Source organism: Epinephelus lanceolatus, chromosome 21, assembly GCF_041903045.1.
Source record: "Epinephelus lanceolatus isolate andai-2023 chromosome 21, ASM4190304v1, whole genome shotgun sequence".
Classification (NCBI taxonomy): Eukaryota; Metazoa; Chordata; class Actinopteri; order Perciformes; family Serranidae; genus Epinephelus; species Epinephelus lanceolatus.
Genome location: NC_135754.1, coordinates 28,801,643 through 28,819,520, shown reverse-complemented (window position 1 = coordinate 28,819,520; position 17,878 = coordinate 28,801,643). Strand labels below are relative to the sequence as shown.

The following is a 17,878-nucleotide window of genomic DNA, read 5'->3' as shown; positions in this document are numbered from 1 at the left end:
GGTCTGCACAGTTAATGAGCGTGCCTGTCTTCTCTGTGTTGACTGGAAATGTGTGTGACAGTAATAATATCACCGCCTTGTACTGGAGAGGGGGGGGCGGGCAAATTTAATGTCCATCAATCTCATTAGTCTAATGACTGATGATGCCATCAAACCAAAAGCTTTTTACTTCTTGCTTCCACTGTTGTGGCTGTTTAATTTTTTTTAGAAGTCTTATCTGAAGCATACACTAACGTACACAATTTAGATTTATTTACAATACAGGGGGTAGGTCCCAAGTCCCTTAAAATTACTGCTAACCACCTTACCTAGCCACCTTACCTAACTGTTTAGTCCCTCCCACTTAGGAAAACATTTAAGGAGTCAGGAGTTAGGAGTGAGGAGCGAGGATTGCTGATAAGAGACATGAGACGGCCTTACTCTGAAGCGTCACGTAAAGCGACGTCCTTTTCTGATGACGGCGGCATCTATGGGCGGCACAGCTGGATCTGCTGCATAACGGAGCCAGCGTTTGGCGTACATCCCAAGTCACATTATATCCGCTGATCAAAGCCGTAACAAAGTGAATTTTAGAGATCATGCAATTGCACTGACTGAAACACAGTGTCTTTTTACCATAGCATCTGGGTAGAAAATTTATTTAAATATAGCATACACTTGCACTGATATTTGTTTAAGCTGGCTAAAATACATTTTGCTGCTGCCCCATCCACAGCGGTGCATTGCTCAGCTTCCATGCCAGCAGATTTGGTTCATCAGAGATGATAACAACGCAACACAGTACATAAAATAAGCACAGCAGAAACATCAGATCGGCTTACAGTGTTTGACTTTATATCTTTAAACCTTACAGTTACGACTGAAAATGACAACAGATATCAACAACTGTAACTGATCACTGATATAATTGACTGCTAACTTCCACTGGTATGGCTGGTGGTTAGTTACAAAGACATTTGCCGATTTTACACATCACTACACTTGTAATAAATAGCCAGTTGTCTACCAGGAAGTCACTCATGTTGTTAATACGACGTCCTGATGATTCGGTCTGTACACAGTGATTCCACTTACTGCCGAGCACACCTGTAATTGGCACAGTAAAATTCAACTGTGTGTCCACACAAAATAGGTGGTCCTTACAAGCAATTAAAAAAACAGCGGTCCCCATAACTGACAAAAACAAGTTCAAGTGTGTGTGTGTGTGTGTGTGTGTGTGTGTGTGTATGTGCATTTCATGAGGGAAAAAATAAATGATTTAGTTGTTTATTTGTACGATATGAAGAGTCTGATACATGTTTTCATAGCCATTACTGTGCATACAACAGATCACAAAATTAATTCAATACATCATGGCGTAACATCGGCTTAGGCCCTGATCATACAGCGAGCGTTTTAGCAGCTGGAGGCGCTTCTCACCCTCAACCAGAGCTACAGCAAGTACCCTCTGCCTCAACATTTTAGGGACCAGATACTAATTACTACGAAATAAATAAATACATAATCAGTACATTGATTACACGGGAGTGTTAGGAGGTGAAGGGGTGGTTGCCTGGCAACAATAAGAAGCCGCAGTGGGCAGGGTTTTTTTTACTAGTAGCATCTGATTTTTTTTTTTTTTTAAAAAAGGCAGTGCTGGGTACCTCGCGTCCTGTGTGATCAGGGCCTTTAGTAAATAGCATTCACTTCACTGCACCACATTTCCTCAGAAGGAAACATGTGACATCAATATTTAAAGGTTCTTTAAGTTTAAGTTTTCTGCAAGAATCTAGACAACCTGTGAAAGCATGTACAATACGTAAAGATTGTGCATATTACTTGCTAAAGACATGTAAATATTAGATGTCGGGTTAGTGTACTTTGATTTTACAAAACAACCAGGCCAGTTCATTCTGTGTATATGCGACACATGTTGATGTAGCATTGTGTACAACATGCAGAGTATGGGAGTGCACATCTTCCAGCAGAGCAAAAAATGAAAAATAAAACCACTGTTCAGTGTTCAGCGCTTAAACAGAGCTGAGCACCAATAGGATCAGTGGATAGGATAGATCCAGGTGGGAGCAGGTGTGATGGTTACTGACAGTGATGAGGGGTGGAGGCTCTGTAATCAGAACAGTGAATTACAGAATGACTTGTTGTTAGTCAGCAAATAAATTTAGTTTTGATTTTCCCCTGTGGGTCCATGTGCGGATGATACAGCTAAATGCAAAGAAAGCAAAAAAGTGTTTCCTCTCTCTCTTTCTGAGGCAAAAAAGAGACAAAGGAAACAATTACCATGTTATCATGATGTAGCAACGATCACCTCTACGCAGTGTTCCATTTGATAAAGATAACAATTAAAAACAGACACACCACTGTTAAATAGAAAATTAAGAAAACTCTGTTGACTTTTTTAGCCACTCCGGTCCAGTAGCCGGGCTTCTCCTCTTCCTTCCTGTTGCTGAGGAGCTGGGAAAGGGTTTTCTCCATCTCTTTCAGCTCATCTGAGAGCTTCTCCAAGGCATGGTACTCCTCTATCAGTTTGCTGCTGTTGTGTTGTTGTTCTGTTGTGCCCTGCAAAAAAGGGTTTATACAAGTATCGACTGTAACATTATCAGCAGACATTCAGTATTTTGTGTCCAGTGTGATTAAAGTGAAACAGCATTCTAACCTCTTTGGCCACAGGCAGCAGTTCAGACGGAGTTTCACCAGTAGACACATCAAAGATACACGCGCAGTGAGTCCATTTGTGCATCCCTGAAAAGACAGTTTTTCCCAAAATTAAAATAATACAGTTAAAAAGCATATATAAAAACATATAACAGCAAAAGAAATAGAAGAATATGCCTCTAGATGGGGTTGCATCAGCTTTTTTGCCAATCCATTTCTAGGTCTCTTTGTTTACATAATTGTTAAACAATTTTTCAGTTAACTGTCAGGTCACATTGTCGACCACGTTCCATCATAGGTACCTCTTATACGCTTTTAATTACAGTAAACAAGTCATATTTTAACAGGTTAGTTTTATCATCTGGTCAAGTCAGCAGGCACATGCACAGGTAGACCCCAGGTGGTGCTTAGGCACTTGCCCTTTTGTCGTCTGACTAGATAAGACCCCTTTTTTGCAAGACATTTCTTTTCTATTTCTTTTTCTAATTTATTATTTTAGTTTTTAAATTTGGCCATGTCATCAATTCTCTACTAACAGTGTGTTATAATGCCCGACATCCGCATTCTGCCAGACCACAAGAGCCCCTGCTCGTCCCTCACCAAAACCCTTTGCGAGAGTCACCACAGTTAACGCACTTTAATCAAGCGCCCTGCAGAGCAGCATCCACGTCTCCCTGAGGCCTGTCTTCATGGACAGCCAGGTAACAAAAGAGTTTGCCCTAAGCCTTAGTAGTGTTTGGAGCTGTTGCGATATTAAACTACTAAAAACATCACAATACTGCTAGATGAATTTAGGCAATAACTCACCATCAAGCCTCACAACAAGCAAGCTAGTCTGGTGTAAAATCACACCATCTCTCTCAAACTATCTGGCTGATTCCGGTTCACCAACTGCCCAGCGCGAGTGGAGACTGATGCCGAATTGCTTTCCCAGTTCCAAATGTCTTTTAAAACCAAAACTCAACTCAAAATGATGTTTAGATCTCCCACACCATGGCTCTGATAATTTAATTAAATAAATCTGAAATGCAGTTTGGTGCTGCACATGCCTTGTGCTGCAGGCGACTGCTCTCTGGGATCCTTTATGAATATTTAAGGCCCTGGTCATAGAGGACGCTAGGTGTGCCGAAATGCCTTTTTTTTTTTTTAAACCAAATACCACTCGTAGTAAAAACAAACCGAAACCCTGCAGCACCTTTTTAGTGTTGCCAGGAAATCACCTCATCACCTCCTAACATTCCTGTGTAATCGATATACTGATTATTTATCTATTTCGTAGTAATTAGTATCTGGTCCCTAAAATGTTGAGGCAGAGGGCACTTGCTGTAGCTCTGGTTGAGGGTCAGAGGCTGTCAGTAAATAGTTTGTTGGGCACAGGGAAACAGAGATCTGTGTGGGTACATGAGACCCTAAAAAAGAGGGTGGATCATGGGGAGTACCACCACACTGACAACCTGCTGTCTATCTTCGGGCCGTATTGCTCTGGGTATTCAGCAACAGCTACCACCAGTTTCTCTACCATTGTTTACCAACTGTAAACGAGTTGTCAAGACCACCAAAGAAGGCCTGCCTCTCGAATCATTCAATTGGACAATGGGGAAATGGCGGAGATGACATGAGGCATTTTTCCGCTCTGAGTTGAAGGTTTTTCCACTCAAGGAGTTCAGAGCATTCCGGCAAAAACGCCAGACCAGAGCGCATCGCGAAAAACATGAGCAAAAAGCTTCATTCTCATTTAAAACAATTACAAAAAGGCGCCTCCAGTTGCTAAAATGCATCCTGTGTGATCAGGGCCTTAGAGGATAATTTCAAGTATTAGTACATGACTATTAAATGACATCATTGCAATTTTCTCCTACACACACATTTTATTGCTTACAAATTCTTGGATGGTGGATTGAATGTTAAAAAATCTAATTTAATTTCTGGACCAACAGGAAACAAAACATTTAAATTAGTTAAATTGGTGGTTAAATTAAAGGGTTCTGATGGTAAACTCACAACTAGAGAAAATATTAAATAAGCTCTGCAATTAAGCTCTTCAGAAAAGAACCATGTTTGTATGAACCAAACTACCTGTTTTCTATCTCTGCAACTTCATATTGAAGAACTTCAGGGTAGAAATCATCCTCAGTGTGTCGGTGTGTCAGAGCAGCGTCTACTCTGTACATCCAGAACCATTTTAACCTTTTAACCAGTTCCTCATTTATACACAGTGTAAGACTTGTGTTGACTCAGCAGACAACATAAATTAAGACAAGCTGATCTACAGGAGAATACATATTTGAAAGTAGCACATAATGCCTGAGAGTCTACAGCATTATAATCTATTCTTTTGTCACTTGCCTCCAGAAATCTGTTTTCCTTTAAGTGAGTACATTTCCACCATAAACTGATGCAGAAACATTCACCAGAATGCAAGAAATGAAGTTTGAGGCTCAAAATTTCCTGTTGGAGGTCATTTTAAGTAGACGTTATCAGGCTGATGTACATTCGAGTGTTCATTTTCCTGATAAGTTTGATTTTAATTAGTTATTTGATGCTGTAAAAAGGGGGGTTTGACACCATGATTGAAAGCCATGTGTGCCAATCAGTGTGTTGGCCCTGCTCGCTATGGGTCCCATGGTGGGAACTTAATACTGTGAAGATCGTTACTCTGCAGAATCTGGCTCCACATGACATCACCAGCACATGGTGGCAGTTGCTGTATCCAGGATATTCAGGATCTGTTTTTTAACGGGGGAGGAAGTTGAAGAAGGTTGTCCATCTTTATATACAGTCATTGATAAGGACAAGTAACTACTAAGGACACTTGTTATTCCTAACAAGTCCAGTTTTGAAAATAAAAACAACTGATGCAACTGGCTACAGGTCTTACCCCCATGACAGCTGTGGATGTTGGCTTTGCCCTGTTTGTTACAGTCCTCACTCAGGCTTCGGTCTTTATCTGCATCTTCTTCTTGGGATGCAGAGTCTTTTTCCATCAGATGCATTACGAAAATTGTCTCCAGGAGGCTCAGCAGCATCAGAGCAAAAATCCCAATGCAGTAGACCGCTAGGAGGGGCAGGCAGCATCATTAATGTAGACAACTACTCATTGAGTTAGTGTATGTGGTCCAATAAAGGACTGACTTTGATTGCCTTTACCTATGAGAGGAATCTTGTTTGATGAGGCAGGCAGAATTTCATTCAGGATAAGTTGTAACACAGTGACAGCGAGCAGCACAGTGACCTTGAAGCTGAGCTTCTCGCCCCCGTTGTCTGAGATCAGGAAGGAGGCCAAGTCCAGACACAAGAAGAACAAGACGGGTACCAAGAAGTTGACAATGTAGAGGAGAGACCGCCTCTTCATGGTGATCTGTGAGATGATGTCAAAGCGTCAGATGGTTGATGTTCCTCCTCCTGCAGCTTGAAATAATCTGTAGTACACAGCTTGCAACAACAAAGTGATCTGCTCCGATGTGCTTAAGTCTGCAGTGTCAAAAGAATCAACAAAGTCATTGAAGGGATACTTTGCCAATTTTTAACCAGCTTTGCATCAACAGTGTGGGTATTATGCATAAATAAACTATAGTAAACTTCCCTTAATCTTACCAGTGCCCAGATCTCCCTGCTCATCTCCCAGCTCAAATCCACCACATCATCCGGCGGGTTTTTGCTGGCTGCAGGGTTGATGCTCAAGGTAGAGACTGTTTTTTTGTATTTTCCAGCCTGCTCCCACTGTGCGACCCATACTTGCATTAATTGTAATTTGGTGCCCTCTAGTGGCAGTGATAATTATTAGAGGAGCAGAAAGAGAAAGTGACGCAACATAGCATAAAGAGCTACTAATGTTGTGTTCACACAGGGCGTGAATAAAACAGTTAACGCGAGTAAATTACATGTCAATATAAAGACAGATTAGATGCGAATTCCCGCCGGGCAGGGCGATGAACATGATGCGAATGACATAAAATCCGAGAATTCAGTAGCACGAATGAAGCGAGTCTAGGTCATACACTTATTCGCGAGAGTTGAAAAATCTTAACTTCAGTGACCGATTCATGCTGCAATAGCCAATCAGCATTGATATCCCTGGGAATGTACGATGCTGAGGATGTGTAGCATGTTAAGTGATGTCGGTGACATGTTGTATGTGATATATGTCATTCAGCATATGTCACATTATGTTAGTAAAAAAGAAGTACTTATTTAATGCCAAACCACAATGTTTGTCTTAACCTAACAACCAATTTCTAAAGTATGTGCATGTCTCTGCTGCATAGACAGCCTGGTTTTACTAAAAGACCATCTTTCGAGTAGTGAAGTACTTCCCCTAGTAAAAGTACAGTAAAGGAGTAGAAGCTCTACACTCAGATGTTCACTGAAAAATATACTTGAGGAAAATAAACTTTCATGGCTTTTTATATTAAGTTAAAGAAGGAAAAGTAGAAAAGAAATAAGAGGGAAAAGAGAAAGAGGGTAAAAAACAGAAGAGAAATGAGGCAAAGTTTAAAGGACAAATAAGAAGGAAAAAGGAAAAATAGGGAAAGACAAAGGACACAAGGATGGAAATAAGGAATAAAAGACAGAGGGAAATGTTAAACTACAACTGCTGAAATCGTTAAAGTATCGAAAGACATATGGCTCTATACATCTATTTTGACATTGATATTAATTTGTCAAAGTTGTTCTTCTTAACAGGTAAAAATTTTCTGCCATTTTAACGTGCATTTGTTATAGTTTTAATTGTTAAGACGAACAAATTTAACATGTTCATATGAATATCAAAAAATATCGATAATAAAGTGCTTGATGACAAGGTTACTTTTTACACCGTGTGCATCTGTATGTAGTTATACGCACAGTGTAAATGACAATGTCTTGGCCGAACGTATTGCTGGCATTGTTGGTAGTAACTGTCATGTTGAGAAACAGCCATTCGTACTGAGTCCGCATCACCTCACGAGAACACTCTGTGGCCTCTGAAGAGTTGTCCGTCGACTGGAGCCGAATGTCCTTTGCTGAGGAAAGAGATAAAAGAACTTCTAAGGTTGTTTGAGGTGAGATAACAATGAAGAAATGGATGATAAGTGGAGTTTGGTGGTGTGTGGTGGAGACAGTGAGGTGGTGTAAGTTTGATTCACAGCCAAGCTGGTAGGGGTAAGTCCAGGACAAACCACTTGATGTTAGCATAAGGAGAACACCATTTAGCATCCAAACCAATTGATTTTGAAAGCGGGCAAAGGTGTACCACAAGACATGTTGTCATACTTGTAGAAAAGTAGAAAGCATTAGAAAGAAAGTCATTTTGGTTTACAGTTCAAAATCTGAGGTTCTTTTTGTAAAGGGTGACAGGTTGGCTTCTACTGAGTGTAGAACAGAATGTGCAGTTGTGTGTATTTGATTGGCCAATGCAGTCAATTGCTGGAAGGCGCTGTATTACGGTGAAAGACCTCTGTTTTTTGCTGAAGCCCCACTGTGTCCACGCAGTAACGTACATTTAGCAAAGCCATCTCCACTGCAAAATCTCTGATCACAGTAAATGACACGTACAGTGTAAAAATATGGCAACCACAAAACAATAGTCCCATATTCACTAATGACACAAGGCTAACCCTCTCACTGTCACTGATATCATAAAGTGAATGAAAGAACGTAAACATATATTTCAGACCACAATGACCGTGCATGATACATTAGTCTAGCACTGTGGTGATTATCAATGGAGAAAATCCAATGCAAACCAAAATTTATAACTTGCGCTGTAGGGATTTACAGTAGGATTCCCACTAACTCAATGCACTGACCATAAATCCGGCTTCAATCAGCGTCACTGTCAGTCAATGATAGGACGGTGATATTAGTGCTTCCTGCAAAATTAAATTGATTTTTTTCTGTCTCCATATACACAGTATTGAAACTGCTTAATGCACAGACAGGGGGCGCCATCGCAAAGCCGTTTTATCACTCTCTTCGACTCCATTGAGAAATACAAAAATTTACCATCGCTGGAAACAGTAGTTGCTGATCTCCCGCTGCCTCGTTTAGTTGGTTTGTGTTATTATTAACAGGTTCAGTTGGGATTTAACAAAGTCATACAATGACACAAATTAACTATTTGATCAAGGCAGCGGTAAGGCAGCGGTAGACCAGCAGATCCTGTGTTCAACAAGCTTAAATCACTTTTTATCTCAATGAAGTCTGGTAACTTTGACAAGAGCACACATGGGGAACTGAAGCCACTCATGGCTTCCCCATCAGTCCGTTTCAGTTCAGTGCACATTTTTTCTGTTTCCATTGTGAAAAGGTTTGGATGATAACCAATAGAACGGTTCCTTACATCCCTATTTTTGGTCACCCCTCTGTTGGGGTACCATGCATACTGATTTGGTACTAACAGGGGGAGCTAGAAATACTAGAAACAGTCCTTTGATTACATATACATATCGGTTTCTGCCAACGAACATGACCAATGAACATGATCCTCTGAACAATCTCATCCAGTGCATCTCAGATATCAGTTCCTGGATGAGCAAAAATTTCTTACAGCTTAATCAGGACAAGACAGAGATTCTTGTTGTTGGTCCTAAGGCCCTGAGGCATGAAATTCAATCCCTGCTTACTCCCTTATCTGTTCAACCATGTGATCATGTCAAAAACTTAGGTGTGGTTCTTGATGCCAACCTCAACTTCCACAAGCACATCTCTAATATATCTAAGACAGCATTTTATCACCTGAGAAATATTGCTAAAGTTAGATGTTTTTATCCCAATCTGATTCTGAGAAGCTGGTGCATGCTTTTATTTCTAGTAGACTAGACTACTGCAATGCCCTCTTTGCTGGACTGCCAAAACAAACATTAAGCAAACTCCAGCTTATTCAGAATGCAGCTGCTAGGGTACTAACAAAAATCAAACGGTCTGACCATATTACCCCGATTTTATCATCACTACACTGGCTCCCAGTAAAACAAAGAATTGATTTTAAAGTTCTTCTTATTGTTTATAAATGTTTTAATTGGTTAGCTCCCTCCTACATTTCTGACATGCTCACTGAGTACGTACCAGAGAGATCCCTTCGATCATCAAACAAAGGTCTCCTCACAATACCCAGAATCAACTCCAATTCAGGTTTTGGTGCCTTCAGTCATTATGGTCCCACTCTCTGGAATTCACTGCCAATTGAACTACGGTTTGCTACTTCAGTGTCTTCTTTTAAAAGCAAACTTAAATCATATCTATTCTCACAAGCCTGTAGTTAGGTTTACTGAATTAGTATTATTATTGTTATTATCTCCTGTTTTTAACCGTGATAAGAAAGATATCCTCTTATCTTGTTTAACCAACACCTTTGATTACATCTTGTGTGTTTTTATAAATGTTAGTCACTCTTATCATAATGTTTATGTTCTGTCATGTAAAATGTACCTTTGTTTCTGTTTTTAAGCACATTGAGTCTGCGCTTGTCACATGAAATGTGCTATATAAATAAACTTGACTTGACTTGACTTTGATTAGTCAGTAGAGAACACAACTCACTCACCGGTGTATATGACAGACTTGAAGGTGAGGTTGCAACGCTGTATGTCGAAGGGGAATGTGTAAGTGTGCATCCTGCAGGTGCTGACCAGCACCTGGTCGTTCTGGACTTCAACATATCCTTTATTATTGATGGTAAGATAAGGGCTCGGAGGGGCTTTGTCCTTCTCTGTCCTGTACAAGAACACAGACATGTGAACACAGAGACACACACATGATGGCTTCAGGAGGCTTTAAAAACTAGAGATGCACTGATGTCAATCCAATACCACTGTTTCATTTTTCCCAAATTCAAAATCTGTATGCCTCACTATGTGGAACTCACTGAAATCATTTTTATGTCAGGTAACTTGCCAGAGACCGAGCTGGCCTTGATTACTTCCCCAGGACTCTAATCAGCAAAGCCAAGGGCAAAGAGAGGCGTCTCCTTCTCCAAGAGAAGGTTCAAGCAGCTGTGGAAGAAGAAAGTGTGAGCAAGATGGTGGATCTAAAACAGCAGGGAGCATGGACGAAGTGGGAATCTGCAGAGCAGCATAGAGTCCCAAGGAAAAACATCCTGCGGGCAGACTACTTCAAGTCCGACTTCTGACCCAGGCTGTGTACATCGACCTTCCAAGCCCGGAAAATCTCCATATCTGGGGCAAGAGCAAAATACCATCTTGTGCTCTGTGCTCTGGAAGAGGATCCTTTAAGCAAATCTTAAGTAGCTGCCCAAAGGCCATAGCACAAGGCCGCTACCGCTAGCAGCATGATCAAGTGCTGAAAGCAGTTACAGAGACTGTAACCTCAGCCATTCCCACCAGTAAACACCATCGCCCAAAGACGATCACCTTTGTTTAGGCTGAAGAGAAAAACATCCCACAACCAAGATCAGCAACTGGTCTAGTTGCCTCAGCAACCGAGTGTTAATCTTGGCAAGCAGCTGTGGTTTCCAGAGCACATCACCTCGGAAACCCTCTGTCCAGACATGGTCATCTTTTCTGATTCCAAACAAATGATCATGGTAGAACTAAGGGTGCTTTCAGACCTAGAGTTGTCTTGCTTTGGTCCAAATCAGGGACTAATTTTGTTCCATGCCTAGAGTTGGTTTGTGTTCTCATTGCAGCATTTACAAGAGGACCAGATCAAATGCCTTGCACAAGAAAGATTCTCAGGATTGGTCAGAATTTCCATGTGGGAAAAATCCAGGAAGTAAACCAAACGTTAAAGAAGAGTACACTTGCAAGATAAATGTGACACTTTCTAATGTCACAATGGAGGGACAACTACGCAGGTTGATTTTAGCGCTGCTCATCGTGGACTATATTGCTGTCATTGTTCATTTTAGTCAAACCATACAGTTTGAAAATGAGGCGCGGCTCCAACTAGAAAACAAAGTTTTGATGCATTGGATGTGCTGAATGTGCATATTAAGGCAGTACAGGAGGAGGTGCACATTAATAATCCTCCAGGACTGTAACATGCTCATGTTTAACCCAAACAATGTGTCATGTGACTGCAGTTGGTTCAGATCCAGGTCAGAACACGTACCAGAGTTCATAATCGAACTGAGACCACCTCCTCAAAAAGGTCTCGGTCCAGTTGTTTTGATGGGCACACGAATGCGATTGCTATGTTCACACCTGCCCAAACGAACCACACTTAGGGGGCGAACAAACTTGAGTTTGATTGAACTGAGCCAAACAGGGCAGGTGTGAAAGCACCCTAACTGCACCCTGGGAGGAGCGCATGGATGAAGCCAAGGAGCAAAAATGTGCCAAGTACCAGGAGCTGATGGAACGGTGCAGGAGGCAGGACTGGAACACCCACTGTGAGCCTGTTAGGCTGGGATGTCGGGGCTTTGCAGGCTGGTCACCCTGCAGAGTACTCACAAAGCTGGGGATAGTGGGACTGGCTAGGAAGAGGGCCATAAAGAATATAGGGAGCCACTGGGTTGCTCTGGCTGAGGAGGGAGGCCGCATGGTCAACTGCTGCTGGGATGCAAGCCAGGGACTGATCACCCCTGGCTGGGTCACCTGGGTGAGGGTGTCTGATGTTTGAAGAGACCCGAAACACTCAATGACCCTAGAACACATCACTGACGATGCATCCCAGGGTATCCACAGGATGTATTCTATAAGCGGTCAGGGATCGCTTTAATGATGAGTTGGCAGCTTGATGGTAAACACTGAATTTTATGACAACATTGACAAAGAAAGGACGTTAAAACATGGACCAGTTATTGCTGATACAATGATCAGATCGTTTTGAAATCAGTGTAAAATAAGTAAAAGCACAATTCAAAATAAAACTCATACACCATAAAGTAGTAAATTAAAATGAAGGTGTTATTAGCGGGTTAGAAGAATATTTACAAGTAAAATAAAATGTCATAGAACATTTACTCAGAATTGGGTTCAGGTTAGGGTGAGGGAAAGAACTGTTTCAATGTGGGTCCTCACAGTGTGTGCGTGTGTGTGTGTGTGTGTGTGTGTGTGTGTGTGTGTGTGACTTACATTTCTTCAATAGTGAGATCTGGTTTCCACAAAATGTCAGTAGGAAGAGAAACATTATCAATGCCACAAAACTGATTTGGGTCCCAGGAGATGTATTCATTGTGCCACCTCTGCAGATGAAAACCAGGGGTCACATAACAGGAACATAAAGGGAAAGAAAGTGAGACACAATTTAAAATGGCACTTAGACAGGAAAAAATAAAGGAAAAACATTTACCAACAGAATTCCAGTCTTTATCATCTCACTCACCATGACAGTCCAAACATAAGGAATGAATTTCTGATCTTTTTCAACCTGTAAACACAAAAATACATCTTGAAAATGTTTCCAGCCAGACGAACACTTCAGACAACGTCAAATCTAAACTAGAAACCTCTCAGGGAGCACATGCATACACATACCTCCACACAGACTGCACAATGCTCTGAAATAATAGATTATAACATTTAAATCTCAATCTACATTTACAGTATGCACTGTTTTACACTGGTACATCAGTCATTGTACCTTTGGCCTGTTGGGCTACTTGACAACCTGGGGAACTGAACTAAACTGTGCGCATCATATTTTTCACTGTACATATTTTCCCATTCATGTGTTTCCCTTATGTGCGTGCTGTTGTAATGGTTTATGTTGCCTGTTGCTTGTTTCTTTTCCTCTTAGCTCTTTTCTTTGAATTGGAACTGAGCTACCGCGCTGTACCAAAACTTTCACCACCAACTGTGTTGCATGCCGATAATAATAAATTATCAAGTATCAAGTGATAGACAGGCCTGGAAGTCCTGTCTGGAAATACCTCTGTGAGACATTAGCCCCGTCTCCACCAAACACTTTCAGTATGGTACCTTTGGAACCAACAGTAACCCTTCAGACATGGTACCTAGACCCTAGTGTTTCCACTGCAAACAGTACTCTTAAATATGGGCGGGGTTGTTGTCACTCACTGCTCCGTCCAGCACTCACTGTATTTCCTAATTACCAGTGACACAGCTGGAAGTCTGCACCTGAGTCTCTCTCCATGGGATATTTAAAAATGTTGACCAATCAACAGACTGCAGTGTTCACAGCTCCACCTTTTAGTACCAGATCTGTGTGCTAGGTACCCCAACAGAGGGGGGACCAAACATGGGGACAGTGTAGAACGGTTCCTTTGGTACCATCCACAACTTTTCACAGTGGAAACAGAAAAAAAGCATACCGAACTGTACCATACTGTACTGCTCAATGGAAAAGGGGCTAAAAAGATTAGTGGTTTGGCTGCAGTAAAACTTGCAGAGCCTGCCCTCTGACTCTGTGTGGTGATAAATATCTGGGCTCAGTCACACTTCACTCTGTTAGACAGGAACAGCCAGAGAAAGCAAGAAGGCAATATCAAGTCAAAGCGTGTGAGATATACTCACAACTAAAGATTTGGTAATTTTTTTGTTATACTTATTTATTATTTATACTTTTTTTTTTCCAAAAATCTGTTTTGTAATTGAGTTTGTTGTAAAGACAAAAAAGAGGCCGGAATATATGATAAACTTTTGCACATCCTGCACAGAATTTTACAGCTTTTCATTTTTAAAGCAGCTATGTACATATCTGTTATAGAATTTATTTTATAGTATCTTTCGCATATCTTACTATATAATGATGAAAACTCTGTCTGTGTGTCTGCTCCACGTTTTTCTCCTCACTGACTTGGTCAATCCATGTGAAATTTGGCACAGTGGTAGAGGGTCATGGGAGGATGTGAATGAAGCATTATTACATCAATTGGCCAAAGGGGGGCGCTATAGCAACCGATTGAAATTGCAAACTTTGAATGGGAATATCTCATGCCCCGTATGTCGTAGAGACATGAAACTTTGCACAGAGATGCCTCTCCTCATGAGGAACAAATTTACCCCAAGAACCCATAACTTCTGGTTATATAGATTTTCCGCCATTTTGAATTTTTTGAAAAACACTTAAAATTGATCTCTTCCTAGGAAGTTTGACCGATCTGCATGAAACTGGGTGAATATAATCTAGGGACCAATATCTAAAGTTCCCTCTTGGCAAAAGTTGGAAAACTTACTAAAACTGAGCTTCTATAAGGCAATGAATATTGCGGAGGGCGTGGCTCATCACATAAAGGTGTATAACATCTCAAGGGTTTCACCCATCACCACGCAACTTTGTAGGCATATGACCACACATAATCTGAGGGGACCCCTCCATTATTGACCCCATCAAACAAAATGGGGGCGCTAGAGAGCTCATTTCTTATCTAGGCCTAACCGCCATATGGATTTTTACTAACCTTGGTAGATATGTAGAAGGTAAAGGTAAAGTTCCACTGATTGTCACACACCTGAATGTGTGAAATTTGTTCTCCGCATTTGACCCATCCCCTGAGGGAGCGGTGAGCAGCAGCGGTGCCGCGCTCGGAAATCATGTGGTGATCAGGACGCCTCAAGGTGACTGGAGAAATTTAACTCTAATTGGCAACTGGGTGGCGCTATAACAACAGAAAAACGGCTAAAATGCGACAGATTGCTGTGGCTGCAATCGTACTATCAAATTCACAAAAAACTCTGTCTGAATACATTGCTCTTCTTAATGGGTTCAGTTGATACTTAATCTGCAATTTCCTATGACCTGTATCCCAAACACACACCATGTGAAACTGTATGTGGGCAACTGTGTTGTATTTGATATTTATGTTTTTGGCTGATGCAGTACTTTGCCTTTGTTCTTCTTAATATGTCATTGTATGTATATTTCAATGTGCCTACACCAAGGCAAGTTCCTTGTAATGAAAACCTACTTGATAATGAATCATATTCTGATTCTGGTATCTAAATCAAAACTTACTGATCAGAGTCAAGACCACGTTTAGTTTGTAGACAATGAATTTTCCCAAAGGCAGAGAACATTTTAGGTGTTACATTATATGTACACAGGTTGGTTTTGCAGGTTAAAAAGAGTAATAAAAAGGCATTAAAGAAAAGCACTACAACAGATCTACATAACTTCTACAAGTTTGCATGGCCAGCTGGAATATTTTCAACCTATCTCTTATCTGCAACGGCTTAGCTGGAGCTGATCGCAGCTGACTCACATTCACACCTACGAAAAAATTTAGAGTAACCTGCATGTCTTTGGACTGTGGGAGGAAGCTGGAGTACCTGAAGAAAACCCACGATGACACGGGGAGAACATGCAAACTCCACAGAGAAGGGCTCCCCCACCCTGGGTTTGAACCAGGAACCCTCTTGCTGTCAGGAGACAATGCTAACCACTGCACCACCGTGCCGCCATGTGTCATTTGATTCATGCCAAATATGTTCAAGAGTTATGGCAGTGTGCCACAACAATCTGGTAATTCAAGTAAAACTGAGATATCAAAAAAAATGGATGCAACCTGTTCTGACAAAATAAAAATATTAAACACTTACCACATCTAGAATGGCATAGAGTAGTACTTCCAGGGAAACCTGTGTGGGGTGTTTGTAGTTTTTAACGGGTCGGGTCATAAAGAACAGCTCGTTGTTTGTGGACAAGTTCAGGTGGTTTAAAACATCCTGATAACTGCAGTTACCCTCAGGCGACACAACATCTACAGCAGAAACACAAGAAGACACACAAAATCAGAAAATTATCCTTGCTCTTATTATCTTATGCTCTTATTAGCTTTGTTGTTGTCTGTCTGCATATCAGATTTGCAGTATGTGCTGTTAATGATGTATAATTTCAAAGAAATGACAAACATTGGTCTGTGGGTATCCACTACCGCTAAATCTATAATGTAACCATGAAAAAACACCAGCAATATCTGCAGTAATATCCAGTGACTGCGGTCACTGAAAGGCTATTATAGGATGGGCGTTGGCAGGACAGCAGGGTTTTATTTCATCACTTCACTAATGATTTTTTAAATGTGAGCATTATTGCAGTAATTTCAGTTTTAATGTGGCTCTGTTTCAGATCCATCTGCTATTTGTCAGCAAAGTACATGTTCAAATCAAGGCACATTTTTTCAGCTCAAATCTGGGTTTAAAAATCTAATTATGCTAGCTAAAGATCTCCAACGTTCCATTTTATTGTTGCTATCGTTTCGAAAATGATATTCAAAAACAAATCATTTTTATTGATGTGCTTTTCTTGGTTTTTATTTGTCACATTTGTCAGTAGGAAGTTGGAAAGTTCCCTTATTCCTTCACTATAAAGCAGATACATGCATCAGCATAATTAAACACTTAAATTTTTGGAGTCCATAAAAACATTTTGATTGAATTAACAAGCCACAAGAATGTTCAGGAAATAAGTTTAGCTTTTCTCGAAACTGGGACACATTGGGCACATACACCTGAACGCATCATGCATGACATTGTCCATGCTTACCTGAGAGGAAGAGCAGGACGAAGAAACCAGCGAGCATCATGACTCCAACACCTGTAAGAGCCCAAAGTCAGTGAGACGCCTGACCGGTGAATGTGTATCCCCGTCCTCCCAGTACTGTCTGAGAATGTCACCAAGTCTGTTCCAGTAATAATACCACTGCCTCATACTGGAAGAGGGCCGGACAAACTGGATCACCAATCTTTTATTTATTTATTTATTCATTTATTAAATAATGAATTAGTCCAACAGCCATCTGGAGACTGTGGTCACTCCCACAGTGGTCATCACAGCATCCCTCAGTGGTCTCTTCGGGGAGGAAGAGGAAGAGGCGAGACACTTTGGAGACCAAAATGTGCCATAATGATGTTTAATGGTAAAAGTAAGTAGGAGTTACCGCAGATAATTAACATGCCACACACACACCCCAGCGAAAAATACATTAGAGATGTATTAGAGCCACCTGATACTTTGATGTGGCTCATCTACAACTGATGATACATATCTGTTGTCACTGATAACAACAATAATGCAGTTTACAAATCAAAACCAGCATTACAAAGTGGGGGGGGGGAGGGGCAAAAAGCAGGGGTAAAAAGTTTGGTTTTGTTTGCATTTATTTATTTATTTGTCTAATTTCTATGTAGTTAATGCCATGAATACATTAAAATTGGCTGAATGAACCCTTTTACTGTTAATATGATGTTTTTTAGTGGGCGGGGCTTAGCTGGAGGCAAAACAATTCTCCACAGACATTAGCCAGCACTAGCTAACAAGTTCTGTTGGCTTGATTTAGACAACAGAGAAAGATGATGCGCGTGGTGCATTCAGAAATACTTAT

General features: G+C 41.0%; 1 protein-coding gene across 1 annotated transcript; it reads right to left on the bottom strand.

Moving 5' to 3' along the window:
• Positions 1-2,203: 2,203 nt before the first annotated feature.
• LOC117247538 (5-hydroxytryptamine receptor 3A-like) lies at positions 2,204-17,077 on the bottom strand. The gene is made up of 10 exons (XM_078163603.1): positions 17,041-17,077; positions 16,095-16,255; positions 12,919-12,963; positions 12,669-12,778; positions 10,178-10,347; positions 7,498-7,655; positions 5,800-6,010; positions 5,540-5,707; positions 2,648-2,739; positions 2,204-2,532 (listed from the first exon to the last, which is right to left on the bottom strand). The coding sequence occupies exons 1-10, from the start codon at positions 17,075-17,077 to the stop codon at positions 2,308-2,310; spliced, it is 1,377 nt and encodes a 458-aa protein (XP_078019729.1). The 3' UTR covers positions 2,204-2,307.
• Positions 17,078-17,878: the final 801 nt, after the last annotated feature.